Source organism: Pholcus phalangioides, unplaced genomic scaffold (genome assembly GCF_987345545.1).
Source record: "Pholcus phalangioides strain wild (caught in Gottingen) unplaced genomic scaffold, Ppha-v1.0 ptg000004l_1, whole genome shotgun sequence".
Classification (NCBI taxonomy): Eukaryota; Metazoa; Arthropoda; class Arachnida; order Araneae; family Pholcidae; genus Pholcus; species Pholcus phalangioides.
Genome location: NW_028301597.1, coordinates 18146259 through 18172500, shown reverse-complemented (window position 1 = coordinate 18172500; position 26242 = coordinate 18146259). Strand labels below are relative to the sequence as shown.

At 39.2% G+C, this 26242-nt stretch overlaps 2 protein-coding genes and 21 non-coding genes across 23 annotated transcripts in view; 22 read left to right on the top strand and 1 right to left on the bottom strand.

Annotated features, from left to right (window-relative positions):
- TRNAC-GCA (transfer RNA cysteine (anticodon GCA)) overlaps positions 1 to 10 on the top strand; it is a 72-nt gene extending 62 nt beyond the window's left edge. Inside the window, exon 1 of the tRNA in view lies at positions 1 to 10. This exon is cut by the window's left edge and continues 62 nt beyond it. This is a non-coding gene — a tRNA (tRNA-Cys).
- Positions 1 to 6504, top strand: part of LOC149086638 (uncharacterized) — a 24507-nt gene extending 18003 nt beyond the window's left edge. Inside the window, exon 5 of the mRNA XM_089231043.1 lies at positions 6287 to 6504. Coding sequence (XP_089087169.1) covers positions 6287 to 6459 — 173 coding nt within the window. The 3' untranslated portion in view covers positions 6460 to 6504. The remainder of the gene's footprint in view (positions 1 to 6286) is intronic.
- On the top strand, positions 173 to 244 carry TRNAC-GCA (transfer RNA cysteine (anticodon GCA)). The gene has a single exon. It is a non-coding gene; the product is annotated as a tRNA-Cys (tRNA).
- Positions 399 to 470, top strand: TRNAC-GCA (transfer RNA cysteine (anticodon GCA)). The gene has a single exon. It is a non-coding gene; the product is annotated as a tRNA-Cys (tRNA).
- On the top strand, positions 625 to 696 carry TRNAC-GCA (transfer RNA cysteine (anticodon GCA)). Its single transcript has one exon. It is a non-coding gene; the product is annotated as a tRNA-Cys (tRNA).
- TRNAC-GCA (transfer RNA cysteine (anticodon GCA)) lies at positions 858 to 929 on the top strand. The gene has a single exon. It is a non-coding gene; the product is annotated as a tRNA-Cys (tRNA).
- Positions 1091 to 1162, top strand: TRNAC-GCA (transfer RNA cysteine (anticodon GCA)). Its single transcript has one exon. It is a non-coding gene; the product is annotated as a tRNA-Cys (tRNA).
- TRNAC-GCA (transfer RNA cysteine (anticodon GCA)) lies at positions 1325 to 1396 on the top strand. Its single transcript has one exon. It is a non-coding gene; the product is annotated as a tRNA-Cys (tRNA).
- Positions 1558 to 1629, top strand: TRNAC-GCA (transfer RNA cysteine (anticodon GCA)). Its single transcript has one exon. It is a non-coding gene; the product is annotated as a tRNA-Cys (tRNA).
- TRNAC-GCA (transfer RNA cysteine (anticodon GCA)) lies at positions 1792 to 1863 on the top strand. Its single transcript has one exon. It is a non-coding gene; the product is annotated as a tRNA-Cys (tRNA).
- TRNAC-GCA (transfer RNA cysteine (anticodon GCA)) lies at positions 2025 to 2096 on the top strand. The gene has a single exon. It is a non-coding gene; the product is annotated as a tRNA-Cys (tRNA).
- Positions 2259 to 2330, top strand: TRNAC-GCA (transfer RNA cysteine (anticodon GCA)). Its single transcript has one exon. It is a non-coding gene; the product is annotated as a tRNA-Cys (tRNA).
- TRNAC-GCA (transfer RNA cysteine (anticodon GCA)) lies at positions 2486 to 2557 on the top strand. The gene has a single exon. It is a non-coding gene; the product is annotated as a tRNA-Cys (tRNA).
- On the top strand, positions 2719 to 2790 carry TRNAC-GCA (transfer RNA cysteine (anticodon GCA)). Its single transcript has one exon. It is a non-coding gene; the product is annotated as a tRNA-Cys (tRNA).
- Positions 2945 to 3016, top strand: TRNAC-GCA (transfer RNA cysteine (anticodon GCA)). Its single transcript has one exon. It is a non-coding gene; the product is annotated as a tRNA-Cys (tRNA).
- On the top strand, positions 3179 to 3250 carry TRNAC-GCA (transfer RNA cysteine (anticodon GCA)). The gene has a single exon. It is a non-coding gene; the product is annotated as a tRNA-Cys (tRNA).
- On the top strand, positions 3412 to 3483 carry TRNAC-GCA (transfer RNA cysteine (anticodon GCA)). Its single transcript has one exon. It is a non-coding gene; the product is annotated as a tRNA-Cys (tRNA).
- TRNAC-GCA (transfer RNA cysteine (anticodon GCA)) lies at positions 3645 to 3716 on the top strand. The gene has a single exon. It is a non-coding gene; the product is annotated as a tRNA-Cys (tRNA).
- TRNAC-GCA (transfer RNA cysteine (anticodon GCA)) lies at positions 3878 to 3949 on the top strand. Its single transcript has one exon. It is a non-coding gene; the product is annotated as a tRNA-Cys (tRNA).
- On the top strand, positions 4112 to 4183 carry TRNAC-GCA (transfer RNA cysteine (anticodon GCA)). Its single transcript has one exon. It is a non-coding gene; the product is annotated as a tRNA-Cys (tRNA).
- On the top strand, positions 4346 to 4421 carry TRNAC-GCA (transfer RNA cysteine (anticodon GCA)). Its single transcript has one exon. It is a non-coding gene; the product is annotated as a tRNA-Cys (tRNA).
- Positions 4578 to 4649, top strand: TRNAY-GUA (transfer RNA tyrosine (anticodon GUA)). Its single transcript has one exon. It is a non-coding gene; the product is annotated as a tRNA-Tyr (tRNA).
- Positions 6505 to 6579: 75 nt separating the features above from the next.
- LOC149086637 (uncharacterized) lies at positions 6580 to 25641 on the bottom strand. The gene is made up of 5 exons (XM_089231042.1): positions 25366 to 25641; positions 17571 to 17803; positions 13751 to 13922; positions 12680 to 12820; positions 6580 to 8617 (listed from the first exon to the last, which is right to left on the bottom strand). Exons 1-5 carry the CDS (start codon positions 25448 to 25450, stop codon positions 8280 to 8282), a joined length of 969 nt encoding a protein of 322 aa, XP_089087168.1. The 5' UTR covers positions 25451 to 25641; the 3' UTR covers positions 6580 to 8279.
- Between the last annotated feature and the right edge of the window lie 601 nt (positions 25642 to 26242).

The window sequence follows — 26242 nt, the reverse complement described above, 5'->3', positions numbered from 1 at the left end:
AGTACCCCCTGCCAATCAGCGTTATTTTCGCCCGGCTACCTCTTTTCCTAAATGATACTATTGTGTTCTGCATGCAACACTGAGACACATTCTCGAGTGTTTTTTTTCCCCAAAACAGTATCATCTAATAATCTCCGATGCCACCATACGTTAAAATTTGAAGTGCTTGACCGGGGGTATAGCTCAGTGGTAGAGCATTCGACTGCAGATCGAGAGGTCCTTGGTTCAAACCCGAGTACTCCCTACCATTCAGCGTAATTTTCGCCTTTTTTCCTAAATGATACTCTTGCGTTCTACATGCAACACTGAGACACATTCTCGAGTGTTTTTTTTTCCGACGAAGTATCATCTAATAATCTCCATTGCCACCATACGTTAAAATTTGAAGTGCTTTGACCGGGGGTATAGCTCAGTGGTGGAGCATTCGACTGCAGATCGAGAGGTCCTTGGTTCAAATCCGAGTACTCCCTACCATTCTGCGTTATTTTCGCCTTTTTTCCTAAATGATACTATTGCGTTCTGCGTGCAACACTGAGACACATTCTCGAGTGTTTTTTTTCCCAAAACAGTATCATCTAATAATCTCCGATGCCACCATATGTTAAAATTTGATCTGCTTTGACCGGGGGTATAGCTCAGTGGTAGAGCGTTCGACTGCAGATCGAGAGGTCCTTGGTTCAAACCCGCTTACCCCCTACCAATCAGCGTTATTTTCGCCCGGCTACCTCTTTTCCTAAATGATACTTTTGCGTTCTACATGCAACACTGAGACACATTCTCGAGTGTTTTTTTTTCCGACTCAGTATCATCTAATAATCTCCATTGCCACCATACGTTAAAATTTGAAGCTGTCGATCGTGGGTATAGCTCAGTGGTAGAGCATTCGACTGCAGATTGAGAGGTCCTTGGTTCAAGCCCGAGTACCCCCTACCATTCAGCGTTATTTTCGCCCGGCTACCTCTTTTCCTAAATGATAATATTGTCTTCTGCATGCAACACTGAGACACATTCTCGAGTGTTTTTTTTCCGAAAGCAGTATCATCTAATAATCTCCGATGCCACCATACGTTAAAATTTGAAGTGCTTTGACGGGGGTATAGCTCAGTGGTAGAGCATTCGACTGCAGATCGAGAGGTCCTTGGTTCAAACCCGAGTACCCCCTGCCAATCAGCGTTATTTTCGCCCGGCTACCTCTTTTCCTAAATGATACTATTGCGTTCTACATGCAACACTGAGACACATTCTCGAGTGTTTCTTTTCCCAAAAAGAGTATCATCTAATAATCTCCGATGCCACCATACGTTAAAATTTGAAGTGCTTTCACGGGGGTATAGCTCAGTGGTAGAGCATTCGACTGCAGATCGAGAGGTCCTTGGTTCAAACCCGAGTGCCCCCTGCCAATCAGCGTTATTTTCGCCCGGCTACCTCTTTTCCTAAATGATACTATTGCGTTCTACATGCAACACTGAGACACATTCTCGAGTGTTTCTTTTCCCAAAAAGAGTATCATCTAATAATCTCCGTGCCACCATACGTTAAAATTTGAAGTGCTTCGACGGGGGTATAGCTCAGTGGTAGAGCATTCGACTGCAGATCGAGAGGTCCTTGGTTCAAACCCGAGTGCCCCCTACCAATCAGCGTTATTTTCGCCCGGCTACCTCTTTTCCTAAATGATACTATTGCTTTCTACATGCAACACTGAGACACATTCTCGAGTATTTTTTTTCCCAAAAAGAGTATCATCTAATAATCTCCGATGCCACCATACGTTAAAATTTGAAGTGCTTGACCGGGGGTATAGCTCAGTGGTAGAGCATTCGACTGCAGATCGAGAGGTCCTTGGTTCAAACCCGAGTACCCCCTACCATTCAGCGTTATTTTCGCCCGGCTACCTCTTTTCCTAAATGATACTATTGCGTTCTGCATGCAACACTGAGACACATTCTCGAGTGTTTTTTTTCCCAAAACAGTATCATCTAATAATCTCCGATGCCACTATACGTTAAAATTTGAAGTACTTGACCGGGGGTATAGCTCAGTGGTAGAGCATTCGACTGCAGATCGAGAGGCCCTTGGTTCAAACCCGAGTACCCCCTACCAATCAGCGTTATTTTCGCCCGGCTACCTCTTTTCCTAAATGATACTCTTGCGTTCTACATGCAACACTGAGACACATTCTCGAGTGTTTTTTTCCCCAAAAAGAGTATCATCTAATAATCTCCGATGCCACCATACGTTAAAATTTGAAGTGCTTGACCGGGGGTATAGCTCAGTGGTAGAGCATTCGACTGCAGATCGAGAGGTCCTTGGTTCAAACCCGAGTACTCCCTACCATTCAGCGTTATTTTCGCCTTTTTTCCTAAATGATACTCTTGCGTTCTACATGCAACACTGAGACACATTCTCGAGTGTTTTTTTTCCCAAAACAGTATCATCTAATAATCTCCGATGCCACCATACGTTAAAATTTGCAGCGCTTTGACCGGGGGGTATAGCTCAGTGGTAGAGCATTCGACTGCAGATCGAGAGGCCCTTGGTTCAAACCCGAGTACCCCCTACCATTCAGCGTTATTTTCGCCCGGCTACCTCTTTTCCTAAATGATACTATTGCGTTCTACATGCAGCACTGAGACACATTCTGGAGTGTTTTTTTTCCCAAAACAGTATCATCTAATAATCTCCGATGCCACCATACGTTAAAATTTGAAGTGCTTGACCGGGGGTATAGCTCAGTGGTAGAGCATTCGACTGCAGATCGAGAGGTCCTTGGTTCAAACCCGAGTACTCCCTACCATTCAGCGTTATTTTCGCCTTTTTTCCTAAATGATACTCTTGCGTTCTACATGCAACACTGAGACACATTCTCGAGTGTTTTTTTTCCCAAAACAGTATCATCTAATAATCTCCGATGCCACCATACGTTAAAATTTGCAGCGCTTTGACCGGGGGTATAGCTCAGTGGTAGAGCATTCGACTGCAGATCGAGAGGTCCTTGGTTCAAACCCGAGTACCCCCTGCCAATCAGCGTTATTTTCGCCCGGCTACCTCTTTTCCTAAATGATACTATTGTGTTCTGCATGCAACACTGAGACACATTCTCGAGTGTTTTTTTTCCCAAAACAGTATCATCTAATAATCTCCGATGCCACCATACGTTAAAATTTGAAGTGCTTTGACCGGGGGTATATCTCAGTGGTAGAGCATTCGACTGCAGATCGCGAGGTCCTTGGTTCAAGCCCGAGTACCCTTTACCATTCAGCGTTATTTTCGCCTGGCTACCTCTTTTCTTAAATGATACTATTGCGTTCTACATGCAGCACTGAGACACATTCTGGAGTGTTTTTTTTCCCAAAACAGTATCATCTAATAATCTCCGATGCCACCATACGTTAAAATTTGAAGTGCTTGACCGGGGGTATAGCTCAGTGGTAGAGCATTCGACTGCAGATCGAGAGGTCCTTGGTTCAAACCCGCGTACCCCCTACCATTCAGCGTTATTTTCGCCCGGCTACCTCTTTTCCTAAATGATACTTTTGCGTTCTACATGCAACACTGAGACACATTCTCGAGTGTTTTTTTTTCCGACTGAGTATCATCTAATAATCTCCATTGCCACCATACGTTAAAATTTGAAGCTTTCGATCGGGGGTATAGCTCAGTGGTAGAGCGTTCGACTGCAGATCGAGAGGTCCTTGGTTCGAACCCGCGTACCCCCTACCAATCAGCGTTATTTTCGCCCGGCTACCTCTTTTCCTAAATGATACTTTTGCGTTCTACATGCAACACTGAGACACATTCTCGAGTGTTTTTTTTTCCGACTCAGTATCATCTAATAATCTCCATTGCCACCATACGTTAAAATTTGAAGCTTTCGATCGGGGGTATAGCTCAGTGGTAGAGCGTTCGACTGCAGATCGAGAGGTCCTTGGTTCAAACCCGAGTACCCCCTTACCATTCAACGATATTTTCGCCCGGCTACCTCTTTTCCTAAATGATAATATTGTGTTCTGCATGCAACACTGAGACACATTCTCGAGTGTTTTTTTTCCCCAAACAGTATCATCTAATAATCTCCGATGCCACCATACGTTAAAATTTGAAGTGATTGACCGGGGGTATAGCTCAGTGGTAGAGCATTCGACTGCAGATCGAGAGGTCCTTGGTTCAAACCCGAGTACCCCCTACCATTCAGCGTTATTTTCGCCTGGCTACCTCTTTTCTTAAATGACACTATTGCGTTCTGCATGCAACACTGAGACACATTCTCGAGTGGTTTTTTTTCCGACAGAGTATCATCTAATAATCTCCGTTACCACCATACGTTAAAATTTGAAGCGCTTGGATCGGGGTATTAGCTCAGTGGTAGAGCATTTGACTGCAGATCGAGAGGTCCTTGGTTCAAACCCGAGTACCTTTTACCATTCAGCGTTATTTTCGCCCGGCTACCTCTTTTCCTAAATGATACTATTGCGTTCTGCATGCAACACTGAGACACATTCTCGAGTGTTTTTTTTCCGACGGAATATCATCTAATAATCTCCGTTGCCACCATACGTTAAAATTTGACGTGCTTGCCCGGGGGTATATCTCAGTGGTAGAGCATTCGACTGTAGATCGAGAGGTCCTTGGTTCAAACTCGGGTACCCCCTACCCTTCAGCGTTATTTTCGCCCGTCTACCTCTTCTCCTAAATGATACTATTGCGTTATGCATGAAACACTGAGACATATTCTCGAGTGTTTTTTTTCGACAAATGAGTATCATCAACTTTCCGTTGACACCATACGTTAAAATTTAAAGTCTTTGAACTGGAGTATAGCTCAGTGGTACAATGTTCGACTGCAGATTTAGAAGGATCCTTGGTTCAAACCCGAGTACCCCATATCGTTCAGATACCTCTTTTCATAAATTACATTCTTGCGTTGTGCATGCATCACGCACACTGACAAATATTCTCTAGTGTTTTTTCCGGCCTTCGAGTATCATATAATAATCTGACATGACACCATACGGTAAAATTTGTTAATCTTGTTCCGGGGTTATAACTCAGTGGTAAAGCATTCGAGTGCAGAGCGAGGAGTCCTTGGTTCAAACCTGAGTGTTTCCTATCCTTTAGCATTGTTCATCGTCAGGTACCTGTTTTCTTAAATTATATTCTTGCGATGTGTATGCATCACTGAGACACACATTTTCTATTGTTTACTTCCACAAAGGAATATTTTTTTGTATAATCTAGGACACCATCAAGTAAGTTTTGTTTCTAATGCGAGTGTCCCTTTCCTTACCATTTGGCCAGATACGTTCTTTCCTAAACTATACTGTTGTCTTCTGTTTGCAGCATTGAGGCACGTGCTAGATTGTTTTCTTCGACAAAGGAATATATTATTTTAATGGGATAGGACTCCATCAGGCATAAGTTGCAGTTCTGGCGTTGGCGGTATGCGTATTAGGGAGGCGCACGAGCCCCCTATGCCTCCCCCTCCCGCGTACGTTTCAACAATATGCATTATCCCAACAATATGCGTTAGGAGGTAGGGCGCAGTGATGACGAAATTTCGCTGACAAGGGGGTTAGAGTTTTGCTGATAGGGGGGGAGGGGGTCAAAAATGGCTAAAAATTTGCTTACGTAATACTTGAACGGCCCCTCAGTTCTGTAGTTCTTTTCCCCCGTGCCTCCTCCCGCTATAAGGAAGGCTCCTGTATGCTGGCTCTCAAGTTTTTTTGAATAACTCATTCGCTCTACTGAGAAGCGAATGCGCAGGGATCTTTTTGTAATCGATAGTAGCCGTTATAACAGTGAAGTATCGTTTTTCCCGATGCGATCCTATTCCCAGTCCACCTTGACACCTCCACCGCAAAAAGACAAATCAACTTGCTTTCTCCATACCGAAAAATTTCTTCAAAATATTGATCCAAATATTTTTAAATGTGGTCACTTACTCAAAATGCTATATTTATGATAATATTTATGTTACATTTATTTATCGTTATATATAGGAACATAAATTTTCAGACATCTCTCTCTAATCAGTTTCGTCAAACAAATCAAGTTAATTTACAATTTTTTAATAAAAGTTTTAAACGTATTTCAATTTGATAAATTGAATCGATTAGCTCAAATAAAGTTTATGTGTGCGATGGACAATTGATTCGATTAACCATCTTGATTATAACCTCTTAATCGTACCAGCTCTAATATTGATTAAATCTTAAGTTCAATATTTTTCTTAGCACATACCCACTGTATATTATATAATTTATCGCTTTTTATTTTCATTTTTTTTCAGGGTTGCAGCTTAAGGTTGTGGAATACGTTGCCTTTGGTTTCATCGTTGCTATTTTAGCTGTAGCAACGTTCTTTTTAGTCTATTGGAACTTCTGCCATACTTCAGAAAGATCGAGTTTAAAATATGCACAAAAAAATATGAAGAGAAGGACTAGACGCGTACATTATAAATAAGTACATACATTCATGTGGAATAATAAAGCGGTTGGCTTCAAGTGACTAACAGAACTACGAATTCTATTTGAAAGGAACTGTTTGGGTTTGGAAATCATTCACAAATTCAATCACCATAACTTGAATTCATATATTTTCATCTTTTATTATTAATAATATCAATCGCTATAAACAAACAAATAAAATACTTTACAAACCATAAAAAAAAATGGAGTGGGGAGTCTAAAGTAGTAAATATATGCATTTGCAGTAGAACTCGTATCACCTAAAACGATGGAATGACAATCATAGTTGAGTCACGAAAAAACATATGTTCGTTATTGAAGATACAGTGAAACCTCGCTACAATGATACTCGATATAATCGTAAATACCTCTACAACGATATTTTTTCAAATCTTGTTTGGAATTGTCTATAGTTCCCGTTATAAACACCTCTCGATACAACAATATCCTTTACCACGATAAATCCCTCTAAAACGATAATTTAGAAGATTTTTGAAAAACCGCTACAATGATATCTATTCATGTTTTGCTCAAATTCGTTGTGAATTTTACCTTAACTTCGTCATTTTCGGTCTTCTGAAGGCGCCTAATAACATTGTAATTTGCACCACAGAATCAACGTTTACGTTTCGCTAAAAAAGTTATTGTTATCATGCTTTCTAAGCAAGACAAAAAAGTGCAATGCAATATTCACCTTTACAGGGACAATGCATCTACCTGAATTTTATTAATAAACCAACCAATTGCAGTTTTTCGTGGCTTTTTGTGCTTTTTAATTCATAAAACGCACAATTTAAAAAAGATGCAAAAGCAGCATAAATTTGATCGCACATGATGATAATACCGTCTCTCGTTATAACGATATTTTTCCTGATCTGCAGTGTATCATTGTACTGAGGTATCATTGTATGTGCAAATCTGATGCATTATATACAATGTATTTCTTTAAAAAATGTATTCTTATATATTATCTTTGAATTTTTTTTTATGTGATCTCAGATAGAACGTTATTATGGGTGAGATATGACTGTAATCTTACTGTCCTTGATCGGATCATCAGAGTTCTTATATTATTATATAAGATGACTCCATAATTTCCCTTCCTGCATTTTGATGTCGAACCGTTGATACCAGAGACATACTTCTAATTAGAAAAAGTATCCAAATAACGTGTAGTACTCATATGTGTCATTCATGTCGCGAGGAGGTTGTATAGTTATTAAAATATAAAAATCAACTTCTTATACGGAGACCGTCCTTAAAAACCAAATTGGGAAGTTGTTGCCCGGTCTCTCCTGAGGCCAGCAAAAAACTTACGTTTCGCAGTGCAATATTCGTTGAGATATTTGAATTCAAAAAATGGAGGAAAGTAGGAGGATCATGGTTTGTCAAAAAAAAATTGGCAAAGGGAATTATGGAATCATTCCCCCCCCCCCACGTGTATGACTTTTAATAATACTTACTAGTCAAGTAAAAAAATCTATAACAATGGGAGACACTAATTAAATAATCAGTAAGTCATTTGCATCATGAGGGTTTCGGTTCATTGATGCATCACAAACACAACATAGAGGATTCATGTTGAAAAATGGATTTCAACTTGAACAGAAAGGAATTATAACTTGAACTTGAATTTTCCGTAGATTTCTATTACGTGCACGAGGTAAAAACGCCCCTTGAAATGAATAAAATGATCAGAAACGAGAAACAAAGTATCCAACGGTGCAAAAGAAAAACTCCATTGTTATATATGAATGACTTTTGCGAAATGGTCTTTGCCGGCACTCGTTTCTATGTCACAGTGAGTTTTGATCTTTAAGGTCTGTAAGGTGGGGGCAAATCAAGAGGTGACTGTGAAGTCCTGCCGTCTATTGGCACAGCAGTGTAGGCGGAATGATATGGTGCCTGCATCAATGGAGCCGAAGCGGCAAGCAGCTGCTGCTGCTCCACTATAGAAGAATTGCCGTAAGACACACCGGGTAGGGGGATGTATCCACCGTTCGGTCTCGAAGGAAAATCCGTCTGCATTTTGAGTTTGTCCTGATTCTGGTGCTGCTGTACCTTGCAGCAACAGAGGCACACTGCGATTAGGATAGCCACGAATGTCGTCGCTGCCAGTGCTATAACGGCTATGGTAATCGGCGTTATGGCGGCTGAAATGAAAGATGGAAAAATGAATTTCTTTAAATTAACATTCATAAATTGGTGATATGAAAATGTTCTTATCTAAGTCAATTTTATTGAATTATAAAAATTTACAATCTATAATAATGTATAATAATAACAATCGATTTATGTAACACAAATTAAAAATATATAATCGATTAATAATATACATATCGATATAAATATATAACCGATTTTATTAATTTTAAGCCCCGACTTCTCAATTTGTGAGGTATCTGCGGTTAATATGGCCAAATCAATCTTCGGGGAATTTTCTAGAAGCCAGTTTGGAACATCTACCAGATTATTGCAATTAGCGGAAGCTAAAGTTTCTTTTATTTCGCTGTTGGGAAATTCTAAAGAACAGCTAAGGTGCAAAATATCTGGAATGTTGTAGTGAGAAAAAAATCATCTAAGGCAAGGCAGGGGTGACCAACTTCTTTCTGTTCGAGGGCCTACATAATGGTCAGCTATAGCGTCGCGGCCGCATCAGTGGTGCAACTTTGGTGTATAAGCCACTCCATTATTAATTGAATTAATTAGTTAGTTATTAAATTAATTTCGCCACTAGAAATAAGAAGTTTGTAAGCAGGTTTGTTAATCAAGAAATCTGCTGTTGGAACCGATAGTTTAAATAATTATCACAAGTTTAATTTTTTCACGGTACTTATACCTTGTCGCGGGCCGCACAAAATCACTTTACGGGCCAGCTGTTGGCCACCCCTGATCTAAGGTATATCCACGAACCAAGTAATGAGATTAGCCTTGGTTGGCTACGCCCTGTCACGTCGCAAGATTCTATTATTTTCTTTTAAAATAAAGCGATCGAGAATCGAACGGTAAAGAGAATTTGTTCATCTGTAGGCAAGCCCGAGCAGCGCCAACGATGACTGCACTGACCGTCAAATCGCAGATGCCGTATTCGTCAAGGAACCTTGCAACCTTGTATCGCACCTGGCCATTTTCAGGAAGTTGGGAGAAGGAGGTTTGTTCTCACGGCACTCGTTCGATTTGTGCCACTGACAGCCCGACATCGTCGACTTCGTTTGCAGTGGCGTCGGGAGTGACAAACCTGGACAGCTGTGAATTGATACCGTATCGTCTTGGGTGATGAATCGTGATTCTCTTTGGTGTCCACTGATGATCGTGTGTGACAATGCCACCCTAATAGTTAGTGCACGAATACCACTAATTTTTTGGAAAGGCATACTGCCCGAACTGCAGGTGTGGGAGAGATAGAGGGTTGGCTTCCCAGACCATCTCTCATGGTTTGGGGAGCCATTACTCATGAAAAGCAATCATTCTTGGTCGTAAAACGGGCCACCGTAAAAACTTGACGATTTATCCGCGAAATCTTGCAGCCACATGTTGTTTTTTTATGCAATACATTAATCAAAAACTGGTCACCAATTTCCATTGAAGAATTCGTTCTTAGGTAACCATATCTCAACTAAATTATAACAGCTGTGTTTTTTATTTGATAGGTAGCAGCAGAGGTTCTAATTCAATAATGTTTCCTACATGTCATATAATACTGTACTGTATAGTTATTTTCAATGTTTTCTAGAAGGCATATTTTTGCTGATAAAACTTTATTTTTACCCGTTCATCAGTCATGGACAAAAGTAATAAATAAAAGACATTTTTTCATAGTGAATAAGTTCACAAAATATGGTCGTTTAGAGTCTGAGAATGCTTCCGTGTGCACAGAGTTTTTTGCTGCGTAAAAGCAAAAAATTAATGTAGTGCATATCATTTTCAACTATTTTTTTTAGTAATTGAGTGACCATTTACACATGTTATTGTGGCAACGACACAAGTCGAATTTTGTTCAAATCCGAAATTTCCTTCTTAGTGCGTAATTTTATTATTATTATTATTTTAGTTCATATTAACTATGAGTTAGAAATATTTTTTTTATATTTATGTCTGAAAACGTTCTCGAATAATTTCTTCGACAGTGACCTTCGCCGTCAATGAAATAATATTGAGGTTTCAGCAATGATTCACTCACGGCAAAACATTGATAAAACATAGTTGAATACGGATCCCATAAAACTCTTTTCGATTCAACACCTACTGTTTGCCTACATCTTTAAATATCGATACGGTAAAGCATTTTATCGATAAAGTCCAAGTGTTTACGACCTAATATCTCTTGTGTCGCTCCTTCTTTTATCTTTTTCTTCCGCTGATAGCATGCATACGATAGAAGAAGGAAAAAATCCAGCGATTACATATGCATACTTTTAATAGTACTTTGCGCGATATTAAAAAAACTTTCTCTTCGATACTTTTTCCAACCCATTAGTCTAGAAAATAAAATAAAAAATTCTAGCATGAAACAAATTCTAATGTTTAGACATGCCGTAAACACGGGTTACTTTGGCCCACTTTTATAAAACTTTTTGTTTAATCTTATGCTAGAAAATAACAAATAATGAATACTGAGATTTGGGGGGGGGGTAGATTTTTTTAGATAGTTCAAACCTTTCTCTAAGAGACTGTGATATGACAAATTCACTCACTTTCTATAATATTTTTTCTTTATTGTTTAAAATAGCATAAAACCTTCTTACATTACTAAACCAGACACATGCACCTCATCCATATTCCTCTGCGGAACTTCTAATGAATTGGTACATGTTGGAATGTGCGTGTAGGTATAGTTCCGTTAAACCCAACAAGTTTGTTTCTATGTAATGCTAGTTATGTGTAGTGCTGCCACCTGCAATCAATTTTTCTCAACTCATAGTGAGTGGAGTGTAACGAATGAATAATTGTAACATTGTAAGCCTGTTGCTTTCCGCGGCGAGACTTTTTAACGTGGAAATCGGCTCGTATTCGCGACTCGAAGTTGGGAACCGCAGAAAACCAACTTCAGCCGACCACCACTGCTGCGACGGTGGGGTTTGAACCCGGATCCTCGCGATGCCAGCCCGTCACTATGACCACTTGACCACCTAGGCGGCTTCCAAGCACTACTGCAACATGAAGGTTTTCAACAGCTGGCTGATGTGAAGATGAATTTAGGAAAGGAAAAAAATTGAATTGTCCGCATCGGAAATCGAATTCACGTCCTCTCACTTGCCGGGTGAGCGCACTAGACTACAATGGTAATGTTTCTCAATTTTTCCTTAGAGCTCATGTGCGCTGAACGGGACCCTTTTATGGACGGTCGGATCTAACTCAGGCCAAAGCTCATAATTGCTGACACTGCCACCTGATGGCGACTTATCCGAGGATGATGTTGCTATCCATACTAAGGTTTTCAACAGCTGGCTGACGCGAAGATAAATTTAGAAAAGAGAGAAAATTCAACTCCCTTGCGAGGATTCGAACCCACGTCCTTTTACTTGCCTCTCACTTATTAACACAATTTTTTTTTCTTTTCTGTTCACACATGTGTGTTGTGTTAATTTTTTTTATATTTTTATTTATTTATTTATTCATATGCAGCTTGATTCATACCAAATTGTAATTTGTAATTGTCATTAAGGGCCATCTGGCTTCTTGATAATTTTCTCCCCCTTTTCTCTGGATTCCACATTTTTCACTAATAAAGTATTGTTGTTGTAATATTTCCTTCTTCCAAAGTGTCGTTTAAAGATTGGGTTTTCGCAGTTTTTGGCAAAGTTGATTCCAATGGCTCATTCTCCTCAACAGATTTGTTAGTTTTGCCGATACCACAGTTTCCATTGTTGGCTCAAGCATTTTCCTATTCTCTATCGGCCATATTAGCATCAATTTTTTAATATGGCCAAAATCTAGAGTTTGAAAAAAAAAATCATTTCTCGTTGGAACAGGCCCTCCTTTTTAGATTTTTTTTTACAAAATTTCTTGGTATTTTTCACTATTATATCTTGTATAGAATTTCCCAAACCGAGAGATTTCAAAACGACCATTTCTTCGGGAATCACTAAAACCTTTTCTCAACATTGCCTTGGGAATGTTATTGTTTTGGCGTGTTACTCAATACTGCAAAGGCGGAAAATTTGGATATTTCAAACTTATCACATATAATATAGCAAGAAAGTAAAATTGCTTACGGCACTGCGAGCTGCCAGTTGTACTCTCGTCACTGGCGTCTCCGCAATTGTTGTATCCGTCACAAGTTGCTCCCACCCAAATGCAGCGAGCATTGGCACATTTAAATTGATTTTCGAGGCTGCACTCGTCATCAGCGTCAACTAAAAACGGATAAAATATTAGTTCCGGATGTATCTATAAATGCATATACAGTATTAATGACAATAGATATGTGAAATTTCTCATTCTTAGCCATTGGTTTTTATTCTCTCGGTAGTAAAAGGCTATAACTAAAGTTCCCTCTGTTCTCAGTTGTATGTAGCTACAACAACTCAACGGAAAGCCATAAAAGTTCAAGAACGTCTTAATGAACATAAAAAGAGAAAATCGAGGGGAAAAATCTGTTATAATGTCCTTAACCGGAGAGCATTTTCTTATGTAAAAAATAATATCATGCAGATGTTGATTTTTCCAACCATGTTCCAGCTGCACGTTTTACAAACTTCTGGTCCTAAACGATATAAAATTTCTTTAAACATCTTTTCCCGTTTATGAGCTTTCGATTTTACGAACTAGTTTTTCCATGTCTTTGCAGGTTCGTAAAAACGCAAGCGTCGATTGTAATACAATGTACTACTACATCACTCACGCCCCCCCCCCCCCGTACACATTTCTCCACAAATGGGTAGGACGTTGGGCTTACAAGAACGTGCTTTTTTGGTGTAATTCTTTTACAAAAATGGTGATTGAGCACTAACAGTTCCGCGTATATCTTCTTTCCCCGAAAAATTTTTGTTAACTCTTTCTACTTCCCCCCCCCCCATCTCTCATTAAGACGCTTCCCAACTTTCTGATGAATATTTACGTCTGTAGACAGCTGAAAACAAGGGAAATTTTCGTTATAGACAATGCTGTAAATTCCTTGCAGAATTTATACAATCAGAAAGACTAGTGATTAAGAGACGATAATTATTCAGATAATTTTTTTTAGTTCTAGAAAGAGGGATTGTATAACGAAAAAGAGAAATTTGTGTATCTTTCTACCGGTGAAGCTTTTATTGGATAAAAATATCTGTTAATTGAATCTTCACCTCTTTTGGCCACTGTGAAAATCAATCTGAAGCCATCATTGAAACCAAATCCACCATCTTCCGTGTGGTACAAAATTTTCATGACATCGTTAGAATAAAAAGATAACCCGTAAGTCTCGTTTTGCTTATAACCACACAGTCTCTGGCCACGTGACTCTTCGTCTGTAAATATCTATGCAAAATTCCAAAGAAAAAAAGAAACCTAAAAATCAAATATCAATTTTTAAAAACGACTTTTCTTTAGTTTCACAAAAAAAAAAAAAAATTCATTTGAATGAGCATTTCAAATATATGAGAATTTGATGAGGAATATATTTCATACGTCTTAGGTACTTCCTTTACATTTTAACCTTTTGCGGTCCTGTGTCAATACCTTCTAAAGCAGAAGGTGTTGCCTGTGTAAAGGTGAACTCGTCATCAGGAAAAAACCATACTTTGTCATACCAGTCCCCCACCCTTACGATTGCAGGAAGGCCCCTGTGAATTTGGCTTCTTAGCGAAACTTATAAGCTATCCAAAAAACGCAAATGCTAATATTCACTGGTGCCTTTCTCATTGCGAGAGGGGACGCTATATAATATACGAACTGTACAAACGAAGTAAGGGAGAGCGGAGTAATGCCGAACATTTAAGGGAAATCTTTAATTACTCAATTATTTGTAATAGTTCATAAAAATTTGCTATAGGTGTACCCTGTTTCATAATCTACACTGCTGGCCACCCAAATTGCAACACCAAGAAAGACAAGAGATATCGCAACAATATTTATTTTGTAGATAACATGTTGACCAAGCATCAAATGATTAAATTTATAGACTTCTGTGAAGTGTGGTTCCTGCCAAAATCAGTAGCCAGAGTAGCGCCATTGTTGGAGATCACCGCTGCCACACGCCTCGGCATTGATTCAAAGAGACTTTGGATGTGTTCTTGGGGTACAGCAGACCAAGCAGCTTCCACGCGTTGCCAAAGTTGATCTGGTGTGGCAGCTGGGGATGTAATCTGGGTCAATCGTTGAGCAACCATGGACCACATGTTTTCTATCGGCGAAAGATCCGGAGAACGAGCTGGCCAGGGAAGCAATTCAATCTGGCGATTGACGAAGAACCTTTGGACAATGCGTGCCACGTGTGGTCGCGCATTATCCTGTTGAAATATGGCTGTGGGCAAGCCCTGAGGGTAAGGAAGGACAACTGGCTCCAACACCTTGGAGATGTAGCGCTGGCTTTTTAAAGTACCGGCAATGCGTACTAGAGGAGTGCGAGAGTGATATCCAATACCGCCCCATACCATAATACCCGGTGCAGGACCAGTGTGGCGGTGCATAACGCAGCTGTTCAACATCCTCTCTCCACGGTGTATCCAGACTCGAATCCGACCATCGTGGTGTTGCAGACAGAAGCGTGACTCGTCAGTAAAGACAATTTCATTCCATTGTGCCGTCCACATCCTTCTTTCATCGCACCATTGGCGGCGGAGACGTCTGTGGTTCTGCGTCAAGGGTAGACGAAGCAATGGACGTCTTGCGGACAGACCACTCTGCTGTAAACGGCGTCGAATGGTACGCGCAGACACTGGATGATGCGGTACAGACTGAATGTGCTGTGCTATGGTTCGTGATGTGGCTGAGCGATCCGTCACTGCCATACGCCTGTCATCACGTGAAGTGGTGCACTGAGGTGGATGCGATCGAACACGTCGGTCCGTCGTACCCTCCTGCATCCAACGATCACATATCCGCATCACAGTTGTTTGGTTTCGTCCAACACGACTACCGATTTCCCTGAAAGATAATCCACAATCTCGGTAGGCCACTATCCTTCCTCTGTCGAACTCGGATACTTGATCAAAAGATGATCGCTGTTTTCTACGAGGCATAATTGATTGTTTTTTTGAAAAAACCACAACAAAAACACAATTGCCGTACTTCAAATCGTCGAAATCTCCAAGCCTTAAATAGCGCTTTGAAGTGGCGCCACAGGCGCGCGTGATGTGCGTCTGCGCTGAAATTCTAATCATTTGCATATCTCACCTCCGCTAATGCATGTTGTAAATTTCATATTATTTGCATGCTTCCTTCAGGGTGTTGCATTTACGGTGGCCAGCAGTGTAATAAAAAACCAAAAACATTTGACTTTATAATTAAAGTTTTCAAAAAAAATTTCTTTTGGACCTGTTGTTTAATTGTACCTATGAAAATTCACAACTAAGGTGAACATGAAGCTAGTAATTATTTTTAATCGATATGAATACTTTTGATGTTCTAAAAATTTAAGCAACATTTGTAACTATGTTCTTAAAAAAATAGCAAAAATAACATCAACAGCAGAGTTCAAACTGGCTTAGAACCTAACACTGCCTACAAAAAAATCGCACATAAAATTATCTGTGGTCTCTGCACCACTGCACTCTGAGTGCATCCTCCCAGAACACAAACGACACCTGATCTAGAGAGAGTTCTTTGTTCTTACCGAATTTACCACACATAAGACGAATTGAGTTTTGACCTCTCTCTTGTGAAGTGCCAGGAGGTTCCATGAAGGTGGTTAGATCGACGTCGTTATTACATAATGTTTCATCAACATTATCTTCATCTTCGGATGATAATTCAAAAAATATGTTTCTTCTGCACTTTTTCTTTTGAAGTGGTATTAGGGGTTTGATTTTAGTTAGTTTTTTTTTTTTTGGGAGGGGTTTTGTTTTTTTCTGGTTCGGTCTTTTAACCTTTTGAATTAGTCTTCCTTAATTTGCTTTTTCGTTTTATGCCGAGATTCTCTTGTGGTGTTTGTTCTTCATGTAAGTTTCTTTAGTAATTTCATTTCCTTAACCCTTTCCTATAGTTCTTTTATTTTGAGCCTTAATGCTTTTTCTTTAGATGCATCCTCAATGGGTTTTTTTATTTGGTGCCCGTGTAAAAACCATTGAGGGTTGCTGTCTTGAACCAGATTTTACCACTTTTAAGTTAAGAGTGGGAGAAATTTAAGTAAATTGATTCCAGAAGTAGATGGTGTAGAGATTTTCGCATTCAATGGAATTGATCCACCAATTTCAGGTGCACCAAGAGCATTTACACTTGAGCTTGGGTTTTCCTCTTCACTCAAAATATCATCATCATTTGTCGAAGTCCCGTCGTCTCCTTCCTTGGATACCATCATCTATGGTAACAGGGGATTCATAAAATAGTATTAACCACTTGAGCTGAAATGACGAGTCCAGCTCGCCATGAAATTGTATGTCTGAACGGTGCTGTCTGAAATAAATTGCATTTCAAAGGGTTAAGAAGGCCTAATATAAGTAATCCATATTTTAGCGGTAATAAAACAGTGATATTTATTTATTCACAAAATTTCTCATAACAAAGCATTAAGGACAATACCGAATACCAGCGGGGCAATTCCGAAAACTTTGTTCGGAATTACCCCAAACGATACCCCGTCTCAATCTAAACTCAAAATGTACACAGCAACCAAACGTTCTTCCTACTTAATACATAGCTAAAGAAACGTAAAATCTAATAATGCAGAGCTCACAACTCAAAATCAGAACGCATTCTTCTTATCTCTTATCCAAATTAGCGCCAATTTACTTCCGAAAAAACTGTTTTTTACACACCATTCGCAATAACACAGCTAGAAAGGCATTCACTCGCTCAATGAATTTACTGCATCATTAATCACACAGACCCCTCTAGATTCAAACAGTGAATGAGAACAATGGTGTTCGGAATTCTCCGCTGGGTATAACCCCGCTCTCCACTATTAAAAAAACCTCTGGACCACAAAGCAGTTAATTGAGATATCGATTCAAAGAAGTTGTGTCTTACTTTGATGTAATCCTCGCACGGCTGATGATTCCTGAAATCTACTTTCTTCACTGTAACAATGACTCCATAACCTATCGGAGGAACGAGTTTGATGAGACATTTTCTACCGGTTCTCGAATATGTCCCGAACCTGTTGGTTCTCATTTCCCCGACGGAATTCGGACCAGTCGCTGGTATGTTGTAAATTATTTTCTGGACATCTTTTTTGGAATAACATTCATCTTCAACATAATCTATACGGGTGAAAAATGAAACGCATAAGATATAAAAAAAATTATTTAGCATCTTATTATGAAAGTATTGAAAAGTTTAAAATCCATCTGAGTGTAGCTGTCTTGAACTGGCTTAAATGGGTTTCAGATATTTTAGGTTATCTCATTTCATTGAGGTTGTCTTATTTAAAAACATTGAGCAACTTATTTTTTTTTCTTTTCGTTTGTAAAATGTATTGCAGAAAAAGACAATTACTCTACCACCTGTATCGAAACAGTACTTGGGCTCGAAGAATGTAGGCTTTCTCGGTCAAAATGAAGTTAATGAGATCCTGGGCCAAAAAGTCGTGGTTCAGAAGAATTATTATCTTACAGCTTCTCCATCTCTACTGAGGATGTATGCCGCCGATGTGGACGGAACGTTTGTGAAAACAACGATACCATTGAACTACTGCTCTTTAGCACCAAATTTTCTTCCAGAGAGTGTTCTTATTCATTTCTATTAAAAAATAACAATTCAAACTTAACACCGTTGACGGTGTGCTGCAAAGGGAATTAATTCTCAGTTCCCGCACATTTGCGGAGTACAGTAGATCCGGGATTTACTGCGGAATCGGATGCACTGAGTTTACGTCTTCCGTTATTTTATTGAATTAATAAAACCCATTTATACCTCGTTGCATTGCAATCAAATTATAACGCAAGGCGAACCATACCCTTTAACCATATTTACCGCCTTCTTTTGTGGTTAAGAAAGATGTTAACTAAAGAAATTCGCTAATTTAAATAGTTTTTTTTTTATTTACACTATTGCTTCGTTTTTCCTCGAATCCATAAATTCAATGTTTTGTAATAAAATAATTAATAATGCTACTAATTGATGGATTCTTTTTATTTTATTAATTGGTGAATATTCTATTCAAGAAATTCATTTTTCAATTACACCTTTTTATGCGCATGTTAAACTTTATCAGTTTTTAAAATACAGTGAAATCTCCGATATAACGGATGAAGAAAAAATATCGTTGTAGCGAGATTATGGTTACATTGAGAGGGACACACCGCAAAATTTATGCTGATATTGACATCTCTTCCAAATCGGCATGTTATCATCATCAGAAAACACACTTGTAAGCATTTGTTCGTCGCTAAAAATTGTAATTGCTCATCAGTGTCAATGAAATGCAGTTAAATGCATTGTCCCTGCAAAAGTTTTCACTGAATCACACTTTTGTGTCTCACACAGAAAGTAGCAATGCAGACAAGATCATAAACACTTTCGGTGATTGAACCGTTGCAGTGGTATCGAGAAGAGTTTAACATTATAATATAGGCAATTCTCCAAACAAGATTTAAAAATATATCGTAGTAGAAGGATTTATCGTTATATCGATTATCGTTGTAGCGAGTTTTCACTGTATTAAACTTCGGGGATTTTTCTTTTCAAAAATATACAAAAAATTAAGCCTAAAATTGTTACGAAGAAATATTTTTCAAAAGTTCAAATTCGCTAAATCACAAAATCGGATTTAAGAAATCGAGATATAACATGTACAAAAGTTGTGAATTCCACTTCGCAGTGCAGAATGTAAAATTCGAGTCGCTGGGATGTGACTTTTGTTTTTGCCATACTAAACTGAGCATAAAACATTCAGTAGGTTCATAAAGATAAATATATACACGCATACTACAGCCACATCACACGTGTATCGGGTGGTTTCAAGTCCTTCAATGTAGAAAAAATTATCTCCCATCACAATGATGATAGTAAAATTGTCGAGTGAGCTGACTTTTCCTCAAATCGAACCGAAACGCGTTCAGCGATAAAAGAAAAATCGTTGTTTATTTAAGTGGAGAAGCGAAATGTTTATTCTCTTACCAAAAGGAAATATAGAGGCATTCTATATCAGTTTGGGTAATCGCCCTTTTTTGTTTCTTCTTTTTCGAGCGTCATCTATCTTATCCAAAAACAATTCTTTTGATTTTCGAAGCGTTTTACTTCCCTTCCATTCAATCCGCGTCCTCTTCCAAGGTTAGTTTTGGTCACAGATCCAGATTAATCCGGTGAAAATATCATTCAGGTTACCCTTCGAGATCTTTTCAGCCTATGATCAAGGAAAAATTATACATCTCTTCTTCTTCTTTTTTTTCGTCCTTGTTTACTGATATTAAATTTTTAATATCAGTTTTCAACAAACACACCCTTGATCTGAATTATTTCTTTGATAAAATAATTAAATGACATTATGACGAGTTATGGTGAACGGGGAATTCTCTGGTTGGACAGACGTCACAAGTGGAGTTCCTCAGGGAAGTGTCCTTGGCCCCATACTTTTTTCACTTTTTATCGACAAACTCGATCAGGGTATCGATGGAATTACTAGCAAATTCGCAGATGATGTGAAGCTAATGGGGGTAATCGGGAATGAAAGCGATAGGGAGTTGCTCCAGACCAACTTAAACAAGATTGCAGCATGGGCAAATGAATGGGGCATGACGTTTAGCGTAGATAAGTGCATGGTCGCTCATTTTGGTTCGAACAACCCATGGTTATCTTACGAGTTGAATGGTGTCACTATCCCGGATGCAACTAGAGTCACCGATTTGGGAATTCTCATTGACGAGCGACTTAAGTTTTCTGAACATTGTTCAGCGGTTGTCAAAAAAGCGAATAGAATGCTTGGTCTCATTTTCAAAAAGGTCTCTTCGCGTTCTCCTAAAGTCATTCTTCCGCTTTTTCGAGGTTTAGTTCGTCCTGGACTGGAGTATGCTGTAAGGTTTTGGAGACCATACCTACAGAGGGACATAGACTTGATTGAAGGGGTGCAGAGAAGAGCTACGCGTGTCCTTATTGGCACACAGGGCTTGAGTTATGAAGAGAGACTTCATTTTTTGAATATGTTTACATTGGATGAACGCAGGTGTCGAGGAGATATGATCAAAGTGTTCAAAATTTTCAATGGGATGGATAGGATGGACCATGAACTTTTAGTACACCGCCAATCAACTGCTTTTACAAGGGGACACCAGTATCGATTGGTGAGGGACAATGCAAGGTTATGGTGTCGCAGGGAATTTTTCTCTAATAGGGTTGTTAATAAATGGAATAGCTTACCCCCGGAGGTAGTAAATTGTAACACAATTGACACGTTTAAAAAGAAATACGATAAACATGTTGGGGTAAATCGAGAAGCTATCCATTCTTAGAATAAGACAACCATAAGTATTCTTTATGGGCATTGTATGATATTGTATCATGTGTATATATTGTTTATAATTTGTGTTAATTGCATTTTTAATGGGGTTGCTGTATTTTTGAAACATATGACATCCATATTTTTATGGGCATCTTTTTATCAGCCACCTCGTTGGGCATTTTGCCTGTTGTGGCGTTGTATTTGTATTTGTATATTTGTATTTGTACATGAATTATCGAGGGACCCGGGTTCGACTCCCGGTAGAGGCAGAGATGAGTTTTTTCCTTCCTTAAAAAATTAACATCTCAAATAATAAATATCTTCACAACATCCAGTCTTCTGTATATCTTGTAAAATAATTAAAGTTTGTGGAACTGTATATGAATAGTGAAAATGAAATAAAAACAAATTATTGAAAATTTTATTGAACAAACTAGTTTATTTATTTATTTCAATTACTTTTTACTCTTTCTTACGTCAGCAGATTTTTACCCTCCTTGTCAGCAAATTTTCGTCAGCACTTCCCCCCTACCTCCTAACGCATATTGGAATCAGATGCAAACGCGAGGGGGGGGGTTACATGAGCCCCGCCGTGCCTCCCCCCTCTCCGATTATAAAAAAAACCTTATGCTACAAAAAATACTTAACAAGAAATTAAAATTTCGGAAGAAAATACACCTTTATATGTTATTACAGTCGAATCCCGTTTTAACGAACACCGTTACAGTGAAAATCTCGTTTTAACGAGCACTTTTCTAATCCCTCAAATAAGTTCACATAGGAACAACGCAAACAACCTGAAATTCCTTTATAACGAAATTTCATTATAACGAAGTGATTTCTCCGGTCTCTTGGAGTTCGTTATAACGGGATTCGACTGTATAATCAATTTCTGTTAATGTCAATGCTATTTGAAAGCTAGAAACACAAAATTTCTCTTTGAGAAATTCATTGCGACCCACCCTCTAAACCAGAAATGCTAAACTTATAGCCAACGCCAAATGCGGCCCTCCACCTCAAACCTAATTTTGTAAAAATGAGCTAAGCGGCACATTTACTCATCACTTGAATCATGGCACAGTTCCAGAACACTTAAGTGGTCTGTGGCACATTTAGAGATCCCTTATGTGGAATGTGACCCAGCATTGGAGCACTTAAGCTGCCTGCAGTGCAGTTCTACATCACTCAAGTTACCCGCGGGACATTCCCAGATTATTTAAATAATCAACAGGTGATAGTTACAGATCATTCGAGTGACGCGCGACACAGTTCCAGAGCACTTTAGGCAGTCCGCTACACATTTCTACAACACTTGAGCGACCCGGACACATTTCCAGAATATTGAAGGATCAGCGGGTTGTATGCTAGTTCAGGTGCCCACAGACTAGCGAAAGGTTCTTGTTTTTGGTACACCCAATATGAGATGCCATTAAGAATATATCATTTATTTATAAAGGGGTGGTTGATGACGTAAGCATTATTCAACCCCCCTCCCCCCTGCCATCAAAAGTCAGCAAACCCGAAATCCCCCCACCGATGCTGACGTTATACTTGAATGACCCCATAGCAAAATGGTCTTTGCATGGGTGCACAACCTCCGGCCCGCCAAGGGGATCCATCCGGCCCGCGAAAGTGTTCCGGTAGAAAAGTATCAGTACACAAAAATACGATAAATACCTCGCCTTTTTCTGCGAGGAGTTTTGTGATTTCCCAAAAATTTGAGTGAGCCTCTTTTGAAAACGAGGGGGGAAAAACGGGATGGTTTTTTTTTTTTGTAGAAAGAACGGCCAAAATTACGGGAATGTCTTGAAAAATCAAGGTCATGTAATCAACCTTTGTAAACAAGTTTCTGGCCCGCGGAGTAAGTAGGTTGTGCATATGCACCCCCTGGTCTATTGGGTTGAGATTAGGAGGTTTTAATGGTCTTTTTTTTTTGCCCAATATCTTTGATTGCTAAAGAAATCGTCGATAAGCTCAGTTCAATGTGTGTGTGTGTGTGAGACCGCACATCATACGCCATGAATAGCAAACTGTTAGCCTAGTGTTTCCAACCTTTTTGATATCGCGGACCTCCTGTGGGCAGGTAAATGATCCACGGCATGGGTGGGTTGGAGATACGGGGGTGGGCATGGGGGGGCACTGCCCCTCCCACAGCGTCAAAGGTGGAGCCGACTGATCTAATGTATATGCGTATATATGACCTAAAATCATCATCATCTTGCCACCCCCCCCCCCCCAGCAATCATCATCGTGCTCCTCCAGACTTTCAAGTCACCAATCCCACAGTAGCATCAGAAGATCAATTTCGACGTCACTCTCCCATAAAATACAGAATGAATTGTTTTTTTATAATTCTGCATATCGCAAAGAATTTAATAAATTACAATATCGAAGCACAACATGTGCCATTCGTGCAATGAAAGTGAATAAAAAAAATCCCGCGGACCATTTACACATTACTCGAGGACTTCCAGGGGTCCGCCGCAAACCACAGGTGGGGTGGGGGAAAACACTGTGTTAGCCTACCATACCTGGAAGCAAACGGACGTGGGTTTTGAAGATCTCGTCGATCAGTAATAGAACCCTCCCCCCCCCCGCCCGCACCCGAGTAGCGTGGGGTGAGATGGTCGTCAGTCACCATGAAGGTTGCCGTCACGGTCCCAGGTTCAAACCCGGCCGCTGTGCTGGTCAAGTGGTCATAGTGACGGACTCGCATCGCGAGGATCCGAGTTCGAACCCCACCGTCACCACAGTGATGGTCGGCTGAAGTTGGTTTTCTGTGGTTTCCAACTTCAAGGAGCGAATGCGAGCCGATATCCCCATTAAAAAGTCTCGCCACAGAGAGCAACAGGCCTACAACGATAAATCATTCAATCATTACACTTCGCCCATCGTCAGAAAAACTGGTGGCAGATGACAGCACTATACATAACAAGCATTACATAGAAACAAACTTCACGCTAGGTTTCACTACACGCACATTCCAACATGTAACAATTCCTCTGAGCGTGAGGCGTCCACCGATAGATGGCACCTTCATTTCTCAAACCCAACTCATTGATGGCAGTAAATTGTAATATATAGCGATATGCCCAAAGTTGGTGTTTGGTAAAGTAGTGATAGAACCAACATTCTCTCGAAGATATTCAGGTCTGCGCAGCTGTAACAGAATGACCCCTCCCTTCATAACAGCAATCCAGCATCTCAGAAATTGTCCTTCCAGGTTGTGTAGGGACTAGTTGTGAGTGTTAGATTAGTTATTTCAGTTGTGTAGTTCACTCTCTGAGACAGCTTCCAGAAAAGCCTTCTCCATTTGCTTTGAAAAATAGATTGAACGATGGGACCATTGCATATCATCTGAAGTCAGACACCTCGAAAAAAATATATTTTTTGCTGTATTTCTTGATTTTTCATAGTTTCACTACAGGTTCTTATGGAACGTATTTTGTAAATGCTGCGCTTCGTGAATATGTAATCGCAATTGAAGATTGAAATTTCAACAATGTATTTAGTTGTCACGATGTTCATACAATAAAATAAAAATTGCAAACATACATTCCAGAAGAATAAGTGAGATATTATAATACTTCATCATATATTATGTATTATCGTATTTTTCTACATATAATCCGCAGGTTGTATGTTAAAAATCATCGTAATTTCTTGGTGGGGATTATAGACCACTTAGTATCATTATCTCAGATTTTTTTTCCCCGAGAAGTTGGATTAGCAATGAATTTTTTGGAAATGATTCGTAAAAATGTAATATGTATATGAGAGTGGAAAAATCGGCGTTTTTTATACGTAAATATTCCTTCCATTCCATCAGATTTCATTACTGGTGAATGAAATTTGCGTATGCGGATTACATGCAGACTATACACGATGGCAATGTTTTTTTCAAATTAGTGAAATTCGCATTAGCAAGTTGTAAACAAGAAATTATGCTATTGAATTACGAAAAAAAACTGAATAATTCAATTTACGCGATTTCATTCACTAAATGCCGAACATCGAAACGGCCCAGCTGGAGCAAGCTCAAATTTTGATGCCCCCCCTCACCCATGTAATTTTGTTGAGGTTAAAAGGGTGAAAATTGCGCATTCTCTGGTCCTGCGCCAGGGGCATCAGACTCGCTTACTCCCCTCCCCCAGTTGCGGCACTGCATCGAAAACACCCACCAAATGCATAATACAAAATAATAAAGCTAAAGATTTTAACTTATATATATAATATAATACCTACATAACTCTGTTATAAAATATATTCTAATCTATTTGCCCTCTACGGAATCCGTATTAATGAGAGTACTTGCGGTAAGAGCTGTTTGTTATTCTCAATCGCGAAAAATATTGAAAGGAAGTAAAAAACAGCTGTTGTACTTACAAGTTCTGTAACTAAAAACTGGGCGTGCAATCCAAAGACATAAAACTAAGAGAAGTATATTAAAACCGACTATATTTTCTGCCATATCAAGTCAACACAGGTTTCTGTTTTTTCTTCCTTCTTGTCATAAATCTTTAAAAACCTATCCAATGTCAGCTGAATCGCAGATGAAAACACATCGCAACTTAGTTGCGAGGTTTTGACGCGCCTAAATGAAGAATTAGACGAGTTCAGTATCTAGTCATTGAACTTCGATCAAGTACACAAAAGAGAAGAAATGAAGATAACCATTTTTTTTTCACTCTGTGATAATGTTTGTTTGCATTTTTACGCATATCCAGGATGAGAGAAAGCTTGAAGGCGGAGGGGGGGGGGGAAAGTAGACCAAATCGATATTTGATTTGAAACTTGATACATCAAGTAAAACCAGTGTAAACCACACCTGTTAAGAAAACACTTGAAAATTGCTCGACATTTTCTTTTTTTTCTGAGATGTAAACGGTTATCTTTCGGGGTCGTTTTTGCAAGAAAAAATGAAAAGAATACCTAAATGGTCTTTGGAGATTTGAAAATTTGTTTTCAAGATACTTCTACATGAGGGCTATGAAATGTGATCGGTTATTGACTACGAGAAAAAAAAAAAACCTTTTTATCTCATGTTTACTACTTCTACCCTACTCATTTGGCACGCAAGGGTCACAAAAAACGAAGACCATTCGAGGTCTTGGAATCGAAAACACTAAAAGTGAAGGGGGAAAAAAAACATTTCAATTGAATAGTTTTACATTTTTTGACACACAAAAATGCTGTAAAATATTTCTCGTCGTTTCAATAAAAGAAATTCATACGACACAGGGCAGTACCCATGGCTCCCAAA

Excerpts from the sequence above, each read along its gene's own strand:
- LOC149086637 (XM_089231042.1), bottom strand. The coding sequence starts at position 25,450 with ATGGCAGAAAATATAGTCGGTTTTAATATACTTCTCTTAGTTTTATGT. Across the intron at positions 13,923-17,570 it reads CGTGCGAGGATTACATCAAA|ATATTTACAGACGAAGAGTC; the intron begins GTAAGACACAAC and ends AATTTTGCATAG. Across the intron at positions 12,821-13,750 it reads TTTCACAGTGGCCAAAAGAG|TTGACGCTGATGACGAGTGC; the intron begins GTGAAGATTCAA and ends ATCCGTTTTTAG.